Source organism: Bos indicus x Bos taurus, chromosome 2, assembly GCF_003369695.1.
Source record: "Bos indicus x Bos taurus breed Angus x Brahman F1 hybrid chromosome 2, Bos_hybrid_MaternalHap_v2.0, whole genome shotgun sequence".
In the NCBI taxonomy this organism is placed as follows: Eukaryota; Metazoa; Chordata; class Mammalia; order Artiodactyla; family Bovidae; genus Bos; species Bos indicus x Bos taurus.
In genome coordinates this window covers 134,658,725-134,677,597 of record NC_040077.1, presented here as the reverse complement: position 1 = coordinate 134,677,597, position 18,873 = coordinate 134,658,725, and the positions used below count along the sequence as shown (strand labels likewise).

The following is an 18,873-nucleotide window of genomic DNA, read 5'->3' as shown; positions in this document are numbered from 1 at the left end:
TCTCCTTTTATTTTTTAAATAACTTTATGTGTTTATTTACTTTTGGCTGCACTGGGTCTTCGTGGCCGTGCGTGGGCTTTTCTCTCGTTGTGGGAGCGGGGGCTGCTCTTTGTGGCGGCACGGGCATCTCATCGGGGCGGCGGCTCTGGGCACGTGGGCTCGGTAGTTGAGGCTCTCGGGCTTAGTTGGTCTGTAGCATGCGGGGCCTTCCCGAATCAAGGATCGAACCTGTGTCTCCTGCCTCGGCGGGCGCATTCTTCACCCCTGAGCCCCCAGGGAAGCCCTCATCTCCTTTTAATCTAGGAGAACTCCCCTCCTTTTCCGGTGTGTGTGGTCTCCGCGAGAGTGACTTTTTTGAGCAGTCCAAGCCCGTGTCTGGTCCAAGGTCCCACCAGCTGGAGTTGCCCCACCGTTCCATCCTGATGAGGTGGGAGCGTCTGGCCAGGTTCTCTGCAGGGAAGCAGGGCTTTCCCGTCACGCTGCTGGGAGGCGGGAGGGTGTCGTCTGGTCCCATTGTTGGTCGCTTGGTTGAGGTGGGCCCTGCCAGGTGTCCCTGTCATCAAGGTACCAGCTTCTCTTTGTAATTACTGTGGGCAGTTCTTGCAAAAACGGGAGAATACTCTGTTCCTCAGCGAATTTTCACTGCAAACTTTTATTTAAAGAGGATTGTCCTTCACGGCCACATAACTACCCTCCGTGACTACCACTTCAAGCGCATGGATTACTTTTAAGGCCTGGCGAGCTATCATCCAGGACCACTGCTACTAGTTTTGATGCTCACATGGTCTCAGACTCGGCCGTAAGGCGCCCCTTGTGCTGGCTCCTGGCTCCTTTGGATGCCCCCCATCACTCTTTGGTTGCCCCCTTGCTTTCTGCCTCTGAGGACGCTCTGCGCTCACCTGGCATTTCCCCTGCCCCAGTCACCATTTCTCCAGGGCTCCCTGCCTGTTTCCCTTTCACGTGGGATGGTATTTAGAAACCAAGGAGGGGTGTGCTCACTGCTGTTGGGGTGCACAGGGCCAGGGGAAAAAAAAAATCTCAAGTTCATACTGATACCTCTAACTCAATCCAAGGTCGCAGAGCTCTCCTGTCGCCTCTCAGGCTACGCTTGACTCTTGCTGTTTACCCCCCGCCCCCCTCCCCGTGTTGCTTAGTGGAGTCCAGCTCTTTGCAGCCCCATGGACTGTAGCCCGCCAGGCTCCTCTGTCCATGGGATTTTCCAGGCAAGAAGGCTGGAGTGGGTTGCCTTTCTCCTTCAGGGGATCTTCCCGACCCAGGGATCTAAGGCTCATCTCTTGCCTCTCCTGTGCTGGCAGGCAGACTCTTTGCCACTGCCGCCAGCTGGGCAGCTCCGCTGCCGACCCTGGCTCCTAATAATAGCGTGTGCCTCAGCCACGCAATGTGGTTTCAGGGTCGCTGTGCCTGTTCCAGCACCACCACCACCCAGCCTGCTCAGCAGAGTTCAGGGTTTCTTCATGGATCTTCTTGTCCTTAAACACGGACCGAGGCTGTGTAGTCAGAGGGCAGGTTCCCAATCTGCTTGAATGGATTCTTGTCTATGCGGGTGTGACCATGTGCCAGTAAAACTAGATTCAGCAAGACAGGTGTCAGGCTGGTAGAGCCGGAGGGCCACTGTGTGCAGGCTTGTGGTCCAGACTCGCATCCTAACAGAGCAGCTCCCGGTGCCAGGGAGGCACCAGTAAACGCCTGGAACGTGGGGGCCCCGTGGGCAGGAAGCGCTGGGCCTCCTGGGCCCAGAGGAGGGGCATGGCTGGGCTGGTGGTGCCGGTGCGCAGGGCACCTTCTTCAGGGACAAGGCGGGTAGAGGCCTCTTAGACGGTAAGGTAGCGCCCCACTTCTGCCCGCCCCAGACTGGCCAGAAATTAGAGGAGGGGTCCAGAGCTGAGAAGGGGGAGCCATGGCCTGGACTCGAGGTGCCAGGTGGGTAGCGTTTCATCCAGCCTTGATGGATGGCCTGGCTGCCTCCCGGGAAAGGATTTCTGAGCCCCTGTCTCCAAACACACCATGTTTGGGAAACAAAATGAGGTGTGTGCCTCTCAGCACTGAGCCCCTGCCACCCAGGGGTGCTGCACTCAAGCGCCCTCAGCCCCCTGGGGACCCACGGTGCCAGGGTGCCACCCATCCCTGCCCCATATGCCCAGGAGGCCCAGCCAGGGCACCCAGACCCAGCTTCCCCCAGCAGGCTGCTGGTGAGGGGAGGGGTGCTGGGCGGCGCGGAGGTGACTGAGGAGTGGGGGGGGGCTGGGGCTGCCGCCGCTCATGCCCATCCCTGCCCCGCACCCCGCCCCTGCCATGCCTCACCATTGGACTTGGCAGGTTTGCACAGGCCTCAGGCAAAGCCCTTTGGGTCTGGAGACAGACTTGTTACGCCTCTGGAGAAATGAGCCTGGATTTCCACTGCTGACTTCTCTTTTAATTAGATTCCGATAGCAGCGTGTAGGGCTGGCTGGCTGCAAAGTCAGGGGCAGCTTTCCGTGGGCCCAGGTCTCTCTGCACTTGCAGTGCAGTCTGGCTTTTCCGGAGTCAGGAAATGCTTCTGACCTCCCTTCAGGAGCCAGGCAGGAGTCTCACACGCGTGTGAGCACGCACCCACCTTCCTGTTGGTGTCTGTGTGTGCATCCGTGTGTAAGTGTGTGTGTGCCGGTTTTTGGAGAAGTCTGCAGACAAAGCCTGCTGGGGGCCCCTTCCGTCCAGCTGCCCTGTCCCTTCACCCTGTCCCTTCTCTAGGTGGCACTGTGGATCTGGCTGCAGAGTCTCACCTGCGATGGGGCTGCTGGTGCCTCGGCTGGCGGAGGGGGTGTCCTGCTGGAACCCTGTGCTCTGCCTGGGTCTGGGCCTTCAGGAAAGCTGAGTGCAGGCTGCTGCAGGAAGATAACCCCCCACCCCACCAAAAGGGGTTCTTTCTTTGAAGAAGAGCTCCTCTAGAGAAAGGAGCTTCCGGCCAGCGCTGCCGGGGCTGAGTGAGAGGCCAGAGACATGGACGTTCCCCTCCTTGCCCTGCACTGCATGGACGGAGCCGGATTTTTGGAGGCTGTGGGGGGCTGGGCCTCCCCCTCCATCCCAGGGGCTCCTTGGCTGAGCCTCCAGCCCCGGGGCCTTCTCTGGGGCTGGGGAGGGGTGCTGAGGAAGGAGGAGCAGAAAAACACCCCCACAGAAGGCCCTAGTCTGAGTCCCCAGTCTGAAAAGGAGGGAGGTGCTACCTGGCCTCTGAGCATGCCTGCCTGGCCTGATAGCAGACCCCCTCCTCACCCCCGGGCTGATACGAGACCCCCTCCCCGCCCCGGCCTGATACGAGGCCCTCCCCGCCAACCCCGGGGAGCCCCCGCTCCGATGGACGTGACACGTTCCCACCTCAGAGGAGCTGCAGCTTTTGCCCTCAGACCCCCGTCAGGACCCTGGACTTTGCTGTGACCCCAGCCCGCCCGGCCTCCCCACCTGGCTGCAGAGTCCTGCCATCGGGGCCGGGCTCAGAGAGCGCCATCTCGTTGGCCAGCTCGCAGTCCTGCCCGCCGGGGCCCCGCGTCCTCATCGGGGTGCGCACCGAGCTCACCGGCCTGGCTCCCCCTGGCTCCCTGGTGGAGACCCCCTGCCCCAGCTTCTTTATCGTGGCGGGAAGCCTCTGGTGGTCTGAGCCGGGACGGACCTGGGGCTGAGCGAGGGTTGGGGTGATTGCGGCAGAAGAAACAGAGAGCCTTATTGCCGTTTCTCACTCGCTGAGCCCATGCGAGGCCCAGAATTCCTGCCTGCCGCCACATAGCTCTCAAACCGAGCTTCTTCCCGAGGTGAACCTGAGCTGGTCGCTTAGCAGGCCGGGCCCCGCCCTCACTTCAATCGGTCCACCAGGGTCCTCAGGGCTGCCTGGCGTGACCCGGCCCCGCCTGCCTCTCCCACCTCCGTCTTGCTGCAGCGCTCCCAACAGACCCAGTAACTCGGCAAGTTCATTCCTGCCGCAGGGCTTCTGTACTTGCTGCGTCCTTTGCCCAGCGGGTTCTCTCCCCTACCCCGTATCCCAGGGCTGATTCCTTTACATTTGATAAATGCTACTTCCTAGAGAGATTGTCCCTGGCCACCCAATCTTAGTGGGCTCTCAGTATTTTTCTGTGCAGTGGTTATCACTATTGGGAGTAACCTTTGTCTTAAGTGTGTGGGCTCCTTGGTTATCGTTCACCACCGTATTCCCAGCATCTAAACCCCTGCCAGGCATATCGTAGGGTCTCCAGAACATCTGCTGCACGAAGGAGGCTGTATTAAGAACACCCAGAAGTCCCTATAACCCTTGTGACAATCTCCACCTACAAATGGGAGATGGAGGCGCCAGCCTGGGAGGTTACTGAGGAAAGGAGATTTAGCGGCAGGTCTGATTCCACGCCCGTGTTCTAGCCCGCATCTCCTAGGGTCATGGGCTTCCACCCAAATCTGTTCTTTATAGAAAAAAAAAAAATGGAAAAAACAGAAAGGAGGAAAGTCACCATGTTCTGCCCTGGAATAATCCTCACTGTGCAGGCTTCACTGCCCGTCCCCCTTCCCTCCCTCCCCCTCCCTCCCCTCCCCTCCCCTCTCCCTCCCTGCCCCCTTCCCTCCCCGCCCCTCCCCCCTCCCTCCCTGCCCCCTTCCCTCCCCGCCCCTCCCCCTCCCCTGGTTTTGGAGACGGCCCTTTTTGTTTCTTTTTATAATAACTGCTATGACATTCTCGCTTTTCTATGTTCATCACCTAGTATCTAGACGATAACACGATGTTGAGTAGATGGACGGTCCACTGGGTGGATGCGCCAGAGCCACCTGACTGTCCCCAGTGGTCAGGCATCTGTCTAGTCTGCTCTGCTGGGGGTTGTTGATGTTTAAGTAACAACCCAGTATTGTAGCTGGATTTCAAGCATCCATCCATTTGCTCTTTGATCAAATTTTACCGTGTGCTGAGGCGTCTGCCGGGCACGCCGAAGGGCCTGAGGCTCAGTGTCTGTCCTTGGAGTCCATGGACCAGAGTAGGAGAGAGCCAAGCGTGGCCAGAGTGGAATAGATGTCGCCGGGCTGGAAGGTGGCAGGCAGAAGGCCAGTGCAAGGGTGCCTGGGGTGGGCCTCGTGGAGGCCAGGTCTTCAGGTGCTGCAAAGCTGTTCCCAGCAGGGCAGTGGGTGATGCCCGTTGCAGGCAGGCCATCGCGAGAGCAGTGATGTGGCTGCAGAGTGTGTCCTGAGCATGCTTTGGGCCCGGGCTTTGGTTGGACAGGGAATGCGGGAGTTGGGGCAGAGCTGGGCCTGAAACGCTGAGCTAGGGAACTTGGATTTTCTTCTGAGCTGGATGGGAAGCTGGGTGTTTATCTCCTTGCTTTGCAAGAGTTATTTTTTTAAGATCAAACTTTCATATACTTTCATCCTTCATTTTAAAGGAAAATCAAATAGCATGGGAAGGTTTATCTGCAAAGGCCCTTCCCACCCCCCATCCCCATCTCCAGTCCTGCTCCCTGACATACTTTCACCTGTCCTGTGTTTAAGCCATCAGGAACTTCCCTTGTGACTCTTAATTGTCTGCGCCACTGCTCTGGAGCTGTCAAGTTTTGGGCACGCCTTGTCTCCCTGCAGTGAAGACGAGGCTTGGCTCGCACCACCCGCCCCCCTTCCCCAGCGTTCTGTTCCCTCGGTGCCTTTGTTGCTGTTGCTGCGCCGCTCAGTCGTGTCCGACTCTTTGCGACCCCATGAACTGCAGCCCGCCAGGCCTCCCTGTCCATCACCAGCTCCCGGAGTTCACTGAGACTCATGTCCATTGAGTCGGTGATGCCATCCAACCACCTCATCCTCTGTCGTCCCCTTCTCCTCCGCCTTCAATCTTTCCCAGCATCAGGGTCTTTTCAAATGAGTCAGTTCTTCACATCAGGTGGCCAAAGAATTGAAGCTTCAGCTTTAGTCCATCTAATGAATATTGAGGGTTGATTTCCTTTAGGATTGACTGGTTTGATCTCCTTGCTGTCCAAGGGACTCTTTTTCAGTAGGACGGTTAGTAAGCCTCGATTCTCCTTTCTGTGCCTCTGTAACTTCAGATAATGTGCGTGAGCTGCCACTTCCTCTTCTGTAGACTTGCCGCCCTGTCCTTCTCTCGTGTCACGGTCGAGCCTGGCGTGCGCTCGTCTTTCCCTCTTCCTCCTTCAGTGCTATCCCGTGGGTAGCCTGAGCTGGGCCACCTTAGAAGTACTGACACCCCAGGAATCAACAGACACAGCACACCAGGATTCACCCGCCAGTTGTTAAGCGTTTACCAGCACACGGTGTGGGGCGTCTGAGTCCCCTCCCTCTGACCTGGGTTCAGGGTTGGGTGAGCTTGGCCCGGGGCTCCTGAGGTCCCCTCCCTCTGACCCAGGTTCGGGTAGAGGTGGGTGAGCTTGGCCCGGGGCTCCTGCATCCCCTCCCTCTGACCTGGATTCAGGGTTGGGTGAGCTTGGCCTGGGGCTTCTGAGTCCCCTCCCTCTGACCCGGTTCGGGGTTGGATGAGCTTGGCCCGGAGCGTCTGAGTCCCCTCCCTCTGACCCGGTTCAGGGTTGGGTGAGCTTGGCCCAGAGCTCCTGAGGTCCCCTCCCTCTGACCCGGTTCGGGGTTGGGTGAGCTTGGCCCAGAGCTCCTGAGGTCCCCTCCCTCTGACCCGGTTCAGGGTTGGGTGAGCTTGGCCCCCAGAGGCTCGGCCGGCCGGCCGGCCCGTCACGGACAGCACTCCTTCTGTCTGCAGCAAAGCTTCGAGGCGCACCAGGATGAAGCCGTGAGCGTGACGCACATGGTGAAGGCAGGCAGCGGCGTCTGGATGGCCTTCTCCTCCGGCTCCTCCATCCGCCTCTTCCACACTGAGACGCTGGAGCATCTGCAGGAGATCAACATCGCCACCAGGACCACCTTCCTGCTCCCAGGTGAGACCCTGCTGTCCCGGGTCGGGGGCTGTGGACAGGGGAACAGACACAGGGGAGGCGGCCTCCAAGCTGGGCCAGCCCATCTCATGAACCTCGAGGCAGCCTTTGGTCGGCCATGAGAACCGGGCCCCCCGGGGTGAGCAGCTGGCTGAGGGTTCCGACCCAGGCCTGCCCTCCAGAAGCCCTTCTGTCTGTCCCCGCGGCACAGCAGGCTGGCACCCGCGGAGGTAGGCTCCAAGCTCGGGGACTCCCGCAAGCCAGGTTGCCTAACACGCCATGTCGGACAGGAGGCCCAGCCCACCTATACCTGCCACTCCTCAAACCCAATTCTGCCTCAAATCCCCTTCAAAATGAGCAAAGGGAAAGAGAGGCCAAATACGGACCTCTTTCCTTAGAGGTCTCTGAAGAAAGGCTGGGGTCCCTCTGAGTCTGCCATCAGGGTGTGGGTCAAGGGGAGGGTGAAGGTGAAGGCTCTGATGTCCTCTGCCTGGGCCGGCGCTTCACCCTGCAGGGCTGTTTGTGGGACCCACAGGGAGGGCTACGATCTGGGTGCGCCCTGCACCCTTCCCCTCACCCAGAGTCTGCCGAGGCCTCCGTGGAATTGGCCACAGGCCTCGCCCTTAGCTGATCCCTGTGAGCCATGCTGGGAGCCAGGACGGACGCGTGCTCAGGGCCCACCGCTGCCCCCAGCCAGCTTGAGAGCAGCCCTCAGGGCCAGCGGGCCTCAGCTTGACTTGCCCCTGAGTTTCCACTAGACAGACTGACCCGGAGCTGGTCTGGGAGGATGCCGGCTGGGCTGGGGGCAGCAGCTGGGAAGGACCCCAGGGCCAGGGAAACAGCAGGTGTGGCGGGCTGGCCCGGAGCTGATGGTGACAGGGACTCGGCAGAGGGCCACCACAGAGGCTGGGAGTGGCATGTGCTGAGCCGGGGGCCAGGGCTCCTGCCTGGTGAGGCTGGGCAGAGGGCAGTCATGCCAGGCAGCACCTCAGGCCACAGGCTTCCACCCCAGCGGCCTGGTCCCTCACGCCACACAGGCTGCCCGGCGACCACCCTGCTCCTGCCCCCCCCCCCCAGCCACTTTCACCGGCCAGTCCTCGAGTCCAGACGGGTGGCCGTAGCAGGGGATGCTTACCAACAACACGGTCAACAGCAACAGTGGCGGGACGCAGAGGCTGCACTCCGCCAGGAGCCCTACCCTGGGCTGGGAGCCAAGGGCTTTACGTAGTCGGGACCTCACTGTCCCCATTTTACAGATGCAGAAGCTGAGGCTTGTTCGGCAGGGTAAAGTGGCTGTCCCGTGGTCGCACGGCCAGAGACAGGACCGGGAGTCACGTCAGGCTGGACTCAGTTCAGAGTCTCGCTGCGTGTAACGGGGGAGAGGTGGTTTCAGAAGTGGCCAGGGTCCCGGCTCGGCCACTGTGGGGTCACAGCAGGTCTCTCTGCCTAGAGGAGCCTCTGGTCCCTCTGTGGCGTGGGCAGTGGTTCCTGGCTCCGGGTAAATACTGTCAGGAAGATGCCTTGCTTAGGCCTGGGTCATCCATGAGGAAAACAGACGCCTTTCTAACCTGCCCCCCAGGGTGTGGGGCAGGAGCTTGGGGGACCTTGGTCATGGGCCCTCCCTCTCTCCCTCCCTCTTTACTTCCCTCCCTCCCTTCTCTCCTTTTTTATTTTTTAGCTTCAGTTTCATTGTCTCGCATAGTGTTTAGCCATTACGTGAGGTAAATCTATTTTAATTACAGTAAAAATTTCTCAGTATCACAGAAGTATTTCCACATCTGCGCTGATAGCTAAATTATTTCACATTAGTGGAACAATGGGGAAAAAATGGATAACCTTCTGGGCCTTTTTCATCTTCTCAGTAAAGTCTGGGGGGGTGGTGGAGCAAAGTAGAGGAAGAGTCGAGTGTGTCCAGCGGCCGGGGGCAGGCTTTGTGGACTGACCTGCTGTGGGCGGAAAACCAGCAGCTCCTGCTGCACATATGCCACCTCCCCGCGGGTTTAAAACGCGTCCTCACGTCCAGTGACTGACTTGTTCTTAGGAGTTAGTCACCCTTAAAAAAGAACTTCTCTGGTGGCTCAGACCGTAAAAGATATGCCTGCAATACAGGAGACCGGTTTCGATCCCAAGGTCAGGAAGATCCCTTGGAGAAGGGAATGGCAACCCACTCCAGTGTTCTTGCCTGGGAAATTCCATGGACAGAGGAGCCTGACCGGCTACAGTCCATTGGGTCGCAAAGAGGCAGACACGACTGAGTGACTGACACGCTTTCAAGACACTTACAGGAGAAAGGGCGATCGTTATCGTGAGGATGACTGCAGACAGGTAACCAGAGTCCCTGGGGGTTAAACGACCAGCTTCAGGTCCCTCTGCTGAGGGGCCCAGAGCCCGGACCTGGGTCACAGCCGTCTCACGGGCTAACTGGGCGGCCTCCCGCTTCTCCAGCTTCTGTTTCCCAGTCTGAACAGCAAGGGCCTGGGATCGGAGCTGAGCTCATGGGGCCAGATAGGAGCCCAGAGTCAGACAGGCCCTGCCAGCTGTGTGACCAGGCGCTCCAGCCCCACCTCTCAGTGCAGGTGCGGGTCTTCACCTGAGCCGGTGAGGACAGCGCCCCAGGGTCTCCAGGTGTCACAGCCCTGGGCCTCCTCCCCACGGGCCTGGCCTTTCCTAACACCAGGAGCCACAGGTGTTACAGCCCCAGGCCCTGCTGGCCGGGAGGCCCCAAGCCCAAGAGGAGCCAGCCCTGGGTGGAGGGGGCCTTCAAATCCAGCCCACACTGTGTCCTGGCGGGAGAGCAGAGCAGGATTCTTAAATTCTTTATTAGAGATATTTTTAAAAGGCTTTTAGGTATTTTTTTTTCTCCCCCCACACCACCAAATGAAATAATTGTGTAATTACTAATGAATTTGTTCCTCTTCTTAAGTGTGGTCTTTTTTAAGGACGTGTTAAAAATTCATCGCGCTTCCTTCCCCCGGACCCTTTTCCTCCACTCGCCTCCCCGACTGGTATTAATGCAGTTTTGAACCTAAACTCCCTCCTCCTCTTAACTAGACAGGTCATTAATAAAATGTTCTCCGAGAGCCTGAGCTTTTTAAAGTTGTATATCTCCAGATAGATGGCTTGGTGAGTTGAGCACTGCCGCATTAAGTCTCTGTGATAAAATATTTATCCACCATTAGACTTTTTTTTTCCCCTTTTGGACTGTTGGTGAAGTGCCTTGCTCTTTTCCTCAAGGCAAAGCGGGAGGAGGAAGGGCCCGGAACGAGGTCTGCAGATGAAGTCATTTCTCCGTTCTGGCACCTCTTGCGGTTTCTGGCTGCCTTCCTCTCATTTGCTGGGTGTCTGTGCTCCGGGGGGCTCGAGGGAGGGAAGGGCATCAGGAAATGGTCGCTTGCTGGTCCTAAGGTCCCCGGGGCCCTGGAGTAGGAGGGAGGCGTGTAGGAGGGAGACGTCTGCCACTGCTGCTTCTCTTGGCTTTGATTATTTCGTGGATTTCTGGCTCTGATGGAGCTGATCTTAAAACATTTGGGTCTAGGTCCTTTTAATAATCACATTTTCCTAATAGCCTCCATTTATTGATTGTATATTATGGGCTAAGAGGTGTGCTGAACTGTGTGTATATGTATTATAGTGTGTGGGTATATGTGTGTATATTTATATACACTGTGTTATATACATATATAAAATTTCTAATAATCATAAAATTGAGCAGGGCATGTACATTGAGCGATGGTAGAAAGTGGCTCATCGATGCACGCAGCTGGTAGGAGACGCCAGCGCCCACGTCCTTGTTCCCTTCTCTGCTGTCATTCGTTCATCCTCTCATTAATCACAGGTCCTTTTATAAAGTGTTTATTGAGGTTTAGCTGATCTGCAATCTTACAGAAGCCGCAGGTGTGCAACGCAGCGACCCGCAGTTTTGAAGGGTCGCACGCCTTCGCCAGTTACTGCGCAACGTCGGCTGTGCTCCGTGTGCGGTGCCGTGTGCTTTGCAGTGTGTGTGTGTGCGGCCAGCAGTTCGTTCCTGCTAACCCCGCCTCTCTCCTGCCCACCCCCGCCTTCGCTCTCCCCACTGGCGATCACTAGTTGTTCTCTGGATCTGAGTTCGCAGATCCTCTGCACGTGTCCGCCAGGGGCCAGGGCATTTGATCAACGTGCTGATCCTCTGCACGTGTCCGCCAGGGGCCAGGGCATTTGATCAACATGCTGATCCTCTGCACGTGTCCGCCAGGGGCCAGGGCATTTGATCAACGTGCTGGGGAGTCCGTTTGACACACAGATAAGCTGCTGCCCTCGGGAGGCTTACATCTGGGGAGGCAAACAGCACGTCACAGAGAACACAAGGGATTCCAGAGCTTGAGCAGAGCCACAAAGAGAACATGGAGGGGCTCGCAGCCAGAGCCTCCTGCACTTCCTTCCTGAGTCCCGAGGGCTGGGGCACCCGACGTCCCAGGAGCCGGTCCTGGTGGTGGGGGGCCCACACTCTCTGAATTGGTGCGGGGGTGGAAAAGAGTCCCAGCTCCCCCAACCCAGACGCTGTCTGTGAAACAGCCCAACGTGCCGGCTTCTTCCCCCACTCTGGTGCATTTGCACGTGGAATCAACTCCATGAACGTGACCTGTGGAACCTGCATCCTGTCGCTGGACTCACATATCCCACTGCCTGCCGACAGCTCCACCTGGGTGTCTAATGTGCGTCTCAGACGACATCCAGTCCTGAACTTGGGCGTCCCCCCAGCCTGCTCCCCTCCCATCCCGGGCTGTCTGCTGCGCTGCCTTGCACCTGGCTGCTGGACACAAAAGACCTGGGAGCCGTCCTTCCTCCCCTCCCCACCCCTGTCTGTCCAGCGTGTTGGTTCTCACCACCTCCCTCTCACCACCGCGCCTCGGACCCCATCATTCCTGCCTTGCTCGTCTCTCTGCTAGCTGCACCCCACCCCACCCTCTGTCACGTTGTAACCAAAAGGCTTCTCTAAGATCGGGGTGCGCTGCTCCCCTGCTCAGACCCGCCAGCTACGCCTCGTCGTGCTCAGAGTGAACAGTCCCCGCCCTCGCCTTAGCCCGGCCACCCTCCGACCCGCCCTCGGTCATCTCACGGCGCCTGGTCCCTGCGCCACGCTGGCTCCGTCCTCCGCAGAGCCGCTGGCTCATTCCCATCACCGGGCCTTTGCACGTGTTGTCTCCAGAGCTTCCCCTGGGTCTTGGCGTGGCTGCCTCCCCTTGTCATCAGATCTGGTCTCCTGGCTCCTGCCCCCCCATCCTCCCAGGAAGCAGAATGAGGCATGAAACCTGAGACTCCTCGCACCTACTGTCTACCTCAGCACCCCCTTGGAATCTCTGCCTGGTGTCTACAGTCCTTGCTTGTGTTTCCCCTTCCTCCGTCCCCTCCCAGGGCAGCATTAATACCGGTGTGTGTGTGTGTGTGTGTGTGTGAGAGTGTCGCTCAGTTGTGTCTAACTCTTTGCGACCCCATGGACTGTAGCCCACCAGGTTCCTCTTGTCCATGGGATTCTCCAGACAAGAATACTGGAGTGGGGAGCCATTCCCTTCTCCAGGGGATCTTCTTGACCCAGGGATCGAATCCAGGTCTTCTGCGCTGCAGGCAGATTCTTTACTGTCTAAGCCCCAGGGAAAGCCCCATTAATACGGTAGCTTCCATTAAAAGTGAAGCGAAGTGAAACTACAGACTCGGTCCTCAGTGCCACTCCACATTTCAGGTGTGAGTAGCCACAGGGGACGGATGGCTACTGAACTGGGCAGAGAACATGTTCATTGTCATAGAAAGTTCCAGAATGTTTGCTCCTTAGGAACAGAACTTTGTGCGGTTCCCCTCTGCCTCCAGCACCAAATGCAGTGTCCCCCCCCCCCCCCATAGTAGGTCCTGGGGATGTGCCAGGGTGCTGAGTGAATGGGTGGTGAAGGTATCAGACCAGTGTGTTAGGTAATGCTGTGTGAACCCCAGTTAGTAACCCTCCTTCTGGGAGCCACACCAGTCTGCTCTGAGACTCTGCAGAGGAAGCCCATACACATGCAGGTGTGGAACGCAGGCAAGTTGCTCGAGCGTAGAGAGGCAGGGATTTCCCTAGAGGTCAAAAGGTTAAGACTCCGTGCTTCCAGTGCAGGGGCCGCAGGTTCAACCCCTGGTCAGGGAGCCAAGGCCCTACCTGCCATGAGGCACGGGCGAAGAAAGAGCGGAGAGGCGGTGTAGAAGCATTAGGCTGTAATAAGTGACAGACTCGCGCTCTGCCCCCCACCCCACCCTGCACTCACCGGCTGGGTGACCTCTTTGGACCTTAATATCCTCATTGGAAAATGGGCACACATCCAGGCCGTGCTCACCTCTCAGCTGTTTCAGGCTTGCATCGGGCTGGGGCAGGTGTGTGAAGTGCTCTGGAACCCGCAAGGCAGTACTTCTCACAGTGTGGCCCCGGGGCCAGCAGCCTGGGTGTCCCTGGGAACCTGCTGAAAATGTGGGCTTGCGCCTCCCCTCTGGGGTCAGCCTGCGGGTGTCCACTCTCCTGCTGGTGCTGACACAAGCCCAGCCTGAAAACCCCCTGTTCCGAGCATCACTTCACATGGTGTGGCGTGACTTGGAATTTGAGGAGAGACTAGGTCTGTCAGTGGGCAGAAGGATCCAGGCTGGAGGTGAGACAGCCCTTTGGGAGGGCAGGCATGGGCCCCCAGCGCCTGCCTCACACCCCTTCCCGTTGCCCGGAATAGTCAGCAACAGCGGCAGCGATGGAGGCCGGCACCCACCCGCGCATGCCCTGTGCCAGGCTCTGGATTACGTGACTCACAGCCACTGGCTCATTTACTCCTCAGGATGAGGTTGTGAAATGCCATCATCGTCGTGTTGTGCAGTGAGGGAACCCGGGCACAGAGGGGTTCTGTTTCTGGCCTGAGGATGTGGAGCCAGGAGGTGGCCGAGCCGGGGTTTGGACCTGGTGCCTGCGCCTGGCGCCCTGCTCTCGGCTCGGGCTGTGCTGCCCACACTGCGCCTCCTCCCCGGAAGGGCACAGGGACCCACCTTCCCCCGCCACTGCTCCCCCTCAAAGGCAGAGCCAGCCAGGGGGTGACGACAAGAACTGGTCTGCAAGTCTGGACCGGCGTCAGAAACACACTAGTTCCCGGTGCTGGGAGCCCATTTATCGCGGGGCCTGGGACTGCATCTGTGCCCCCGCCGGAGGAAGGCCCGTGCGGGCAGGATGTCAAGGCCAGGCTGGAACCCACGGGGCTGCCAGCTCGCCCAGACCCCTCCCCACACATCCCTTCTGCACTGTCTGCTTCACCCTCAACCCGCACCTCCCCAGGCCTCTCTCTACTTCCCAGCTGGCCAGTTATGTCCCTGGCATGGGCGGGCCCTCAGCTTGCACCTCATGCCAGGTGAGCCGGCCACTGCATCAAGAGCCGACGTGGGCCAGCACTGTGGCATTCCCTCATTGTATCCCCAAGGCAGCCCCGCTTTACACAGGAGGGAACGGAGGCTGGGTGACCCAGGGCCAGACCCCAGCCAGGTCAGCCTCCCAAGCCCCACTCCTAATTCCAGGGCTGTCCAGCTTCTTGCTTGTCCCAGGAGAGCAGCCCAAGGAGCCATGCTCTCAGCTTTGGGGGCCCCGTGCACCGCCAGCCGCCAAGAGGACCTGCTGCTCACGCTGGCTTCTCCCTCTGCAGGCCAGAAGCACCTGTGTGTCACCAGCCTCCTGATCTGCCAGGGTCTGCTCTGGGTGGGCACCGACCAGGGCGTCATCGTGCTGCTGCCGGTGCCTCGGCTGGAAGGCATCCCTAAGATCACAGGTGAGACCTGGGAGTCAGCTGCACGTGGCCAGGGGAGGGTGGGTCTTGTGCCCAGGTGCGCACTCTCCTGGTCTGGGGACAGGGGCTCATTCCCCGGTGTCCTCTGTCACTGTTGGCGGCTTGGTGGAATTAAAGCACTGGCCCGGCAGTCTCCTTGCAGGTCTTCTTTCTGAGACTCAGTTACTTCATCTGGCAATGGGCACAGGAGGCACGTCGGCCAGATGGTTTATTATTGGCCGAGACACTCGACTAACAGGAGAGGTTCAGCTGGCCTCCCGCTCTGTCGCCACAGCAGCTTCCACGTGTCCCAGCTCCAGAGGCAGAAGTAACTGAGGGCCCACGGGGACGGAGGTCCAGATACAACTGTGTTTCCTGGGTTAGAGGAGGGGCCGCCCTGATGCGGTGCTGGGATCTAGGGTCAGGAGGACCCCAGAGCTCTGGGCCCCTTCTCTGCCTCTGCCCTGAGGGATGGATGATGAAGTGGCCTCTTCCAGCTGCTGTAGGAGGGGAGGGCTGAGTGGAGTGGGAGGGAGACGGCCTGAGGGAGACCAATCCCCGGTGGACCGCAAGCCTCTCTGCCCAAGAAGACCCTCTTCCTAAACTGCGGGACTTACTGCTTTCCTGGTCTCATCACTAGGTCATTTTTCTCATCCCGGAATCTGTCCTGGGGTTGCAGGGATGTGCTGGGCAGAGACCCTTCCCCCACGTACTGACAGCCTGGTCGGGGTGGTGTAGTCAGGGCAGCAGGTGCTATGATGGCAGGCGTCCTGGGGTCAGCGGAGCAGAGACAGGACTGATCATCTCTCATGGGTGAAGGCAAGAAGGGAGCCCTGTGGAGGGGCTGAACTGGGCCTCGAGGCCAAGGTGTTGAGTCAGGCAGATGTGAAAGGCTCTCTGGGCAGAGGTGATGGCTGGGTCAAAGGCATGGAGACGTGAGGATGGCCCAGGCAGGGAGCTGCAGGTGCTTCCACACCAAGGCTCCCCTTGTGGTTTATACGATCTCTTGTGTTCCCCTTCTCCACTCTTCCAAAGGAAGTAGCCCTGGAGCGTGGCAAGCACTCCTCCAGACCCATGGCCTTCCGGGAAGCTGCCAACATAGATGGCAGTGACCCAAATAAGCCAAAAATGAAACCCAGGAAGTTCTCCAAGAGACTCAGTTCAGTTCAGTTCAGTTGCTCAGTCATGTCCGACTCTTTGCAACTCCATGCACTGCAGCACGCCAGGCCTCCATGTCCACCACCAGCTCCCGGAGCTTACTCAAACTCATGTCTGTTGAGTTGGTGATGCCATCTGACCATGTCATCCTCTGTCGTCCCCTTCTCCTCCAGACTCAATGGGTCTTTAAAACTCTGGGCCTTTGGGCCCCTTCTCTCTGCCCCCTTCCTGCAGGGAAAGGCATGGTGTCGCTCAACGGGCACTGTGGGCCTGTGGCCTTCCTGGCCGTGGCCACCAGCATCTTGGCCCCCGATATCCTGCGGAGTGACCAGGAGGAGGCCGAGGGGCAGCAGGCCGAGGAGGACAAGCCGGACGGGCCGGCTCCCGAGCCAGCGCCCGTGCCCGCGAGCCACGTGGGCGGGGAGCTGATCCGCAAGAAGGGCATCCTCCTGCAGTACCGCCTGCGCTCCACCTCCCACCTCCCGGGCCCGCTGCTGTCCGTGCGGGAGCCGGAGCCTGCAGACGGCTCGGCCCTGGAGCACAGTGAGGAGGACGGCTCCATCTACGAGATGGTGGATGACCCCGACGTCTGGGTGCACAACCGGCCCTGTGCCCGCGACGCCCACCGCAAGGAGATCTGCTCCGTGGCCATCATCTCTGGAGGGCGCGGCTACCGCAACTTCGGCAGCGCCGCTGGCAGCCCTGGGAAGCCGGCCCCGTGCGGGGAGACGGACAGCACCCTCCTCATCTGGCAGGCGCCCTTGACGCTGTAGCCCCGCCCAGGCCTCGCCGTAGCCCCGCCCAGGCCTCGCCGTAGCCCCGCCCAGGCCTCGCCGTAGCCCCGCCCAGGCCTCGCCGTAGCCCGCCCAGCCTCGCCGTAGCCCGCCCGTGCCACGTGGCGGCGGGCCTGTCTGCAGCCCGCCCGACTCTCGGCCTGCAGTGGGCCCTTTCGGGGGTCCAGGGTCCCCAGGAGCACTGGGTGGCCTCGCCCTCAAGGGGCTTGCACGGGGCCACGAGAACGGGCCTGGAACTCCTCCATGTACCTGAGCGGAGCAGAGGGAAACCTCTTCCTTTTTAAGAAAAAAACAATTTCAGTGTTTAGGGGAGTGGTTTGGGTTTGGGGAGATGGAGGACACCTCCGGAGGAGATGACCTTCTTTTTAAAAGCAAAAAAAAAAAAAAAAAAAAACACAAAACCTCACGACTGCCTGGCAAGCCCAGCGCCTCTTGTCTGGGCCCAAGCGGGGCTCAAGGGCGGCCACACGACCCTCCTGGAGGGGTGTGTGCGTGTGAGTGTATGAGAGCGTGTGGGCTGGTGTGTGAATATATATAAATACGTATATATGGTGTATATTATATGTGTATAAATGAAGGTTGTACATATTGGAGCTCTGGGAGATGCTGGAATAAAAGGCAAGAATAACGTCAGTACTTGGGTTGCGGGTTGCTTTTTAATTTTGTTTTGTTTGATATGTGGTAACCTAGACAGCATATTAAAAAGCAGAAACATCACTTCGCTGACAAAGGTCCGTATAGTCAAAGCTATGTTTTTGCCAGTAGTCATGTATGGATGTGAGAGTGGACCATAAAGAAGGTTGAGGACTGACGAATTGATGCTTTCGAACTGTGGTGTTGGAGGAGACTCTTGAGAGTTCATTGGACTGCAAGGAGATCAAACCAGTCACTCCTAAAGGAAATCGGTCCTGGATATTCACTGGAAGGTCTGATGCTGAAGCTGAAGTTCCAATACTTGGTCACTTGATGTGAAGAGTCGACTCACTGGAAAAGACCCTGATGCTCGGAAAGATTGAGGGCAAGCGAAGGGGGCAACAGAGGGTGAGATGGTTGGGTGGTATCTTTGACTCAGTGAACATGAGTTTGAGCAAACTCTGGAGATAGTGAAGGACAGAGGAGCCTGGCACGCTGCAGTCCATGGGGTCTCAAAGAACTGGACACGAGTCAGTGACTGAACAGCAACAAGGAAGGAAAGCAGCTGTCACTGTTCCAGGTTGCTCTGGAACCAGCAGGAAGGACTGAGGCGAGGCAGTGTGAGAGAACTGTGCTGTCTGGCGCAGTCGCCGGTGGCCTCATGTAGCTGTTTTTTAATTAATTACAATGAAATAGAGCAGATTTTATTTTATTTTTCAGTCCCATTAGCCACATTTCTAGTGTGACTTGAGGTGCTGCACACACGAGGTTTTATGCCGACTGCATTCGACAGCACAGATATGACTGTTTCCATCACTCCAGAAAGTCCTCTCCTGCTAGAGAGGGGCTCTTGGGAGCTTCTTTTCTGAATGTTTCTGGAAGAAAAGACTGGGCCCCAGTTCTGGAATGGTGTGGAGGCACAGGCCTAGGCATCGATTGGGAAAGCCTGGGAGGAAAAAAAAGATGAGGGCGTCACTGTGTGGAGGGGTGGGGGGTGGGGCTCTGGGGCTGTTGCTGTGGGCCGTAGAGCTCTGCGGGGAGGGGCCTGAGAGCCCCTAGGGGGCTCTCACACACCTAGGGGCCTAGGGTGTGACGGAGGGTGGGGTGAGTTCCAGGGGGCGGGAGCAGAGCCCATGCTGAGGGTGGGATTGGCAGGTCGGGCCAATTCTTGGCTTTTCTTGGGTTTCTAGAGCTGCCTGCAGGAAAAAAACAAAAAACGAAACCCAACCCACCACCCAGAAGGGAAGTGTTCTCTCCGCCTATCCGCCCATCCCTCTCTCTCTTGTCTCCATGTGTCTGTCCACCCCCAGCCACGCTTCTGTCCTCTCCTGCATACTTAACGGTGGCAGCACTGGCATGCGGGGAGGAGGGAAGCCGAGGGGGCAGGCAGACCTCCCAAGGTGGGGTCACACGGCTCGGTGAGTGTCTATGGGAACCCAGGGCAAGAGCCGCCAAGGAGGGGACATTTCAGCCGGGTCCTGACCCGCCCACTGAGGAGTCATTCCCTCGTCCACTCCTTTCACACGCCCCTCGAGCCCTGCGGTTCTCAGGCCTCGTGCTGGCTGCTGGAGCCACAGAGGTGAGCAGGTCTAC

General features: G+C 58.6%; 1 protein-coding gene across 11 annotated transcripts in view; it reads left to right on the top strand.

Moving 5' to 3' along the window:
* ARHGEF10L (Rho guanine nucleotide exchange factor 10 like) overlaps positions 1–17,283 on the top strand; it is a 159,987-nt gene extending 142,704 nt beyond the window's left edge. For all 11 annotated transcript variants that reach the window (XM_027522159.1, XM_027522163.1, XM_027522176.1 and 8 more), the window contains 3 exons: positions 6,734–6,908; positions 14,576–14,698; positions 16,088–17,283. In XM_027522159.1, coding sequence (XP_027377960.1) covers positions 6,734–6,908; positions 14,576–14,698; positions 16,088–16,626 — 837 coding nt within the window. In that variant the 3' untranslated portion in view covers positions 16,627–17,283. The remainder of the gene's footprint in view (positions 1–6,733; positions 6,909–14,575; positions 14,699–16,087) is intronic.
* Positions 17,284–18,873: the final 1,590 nt, after the last annotated feature.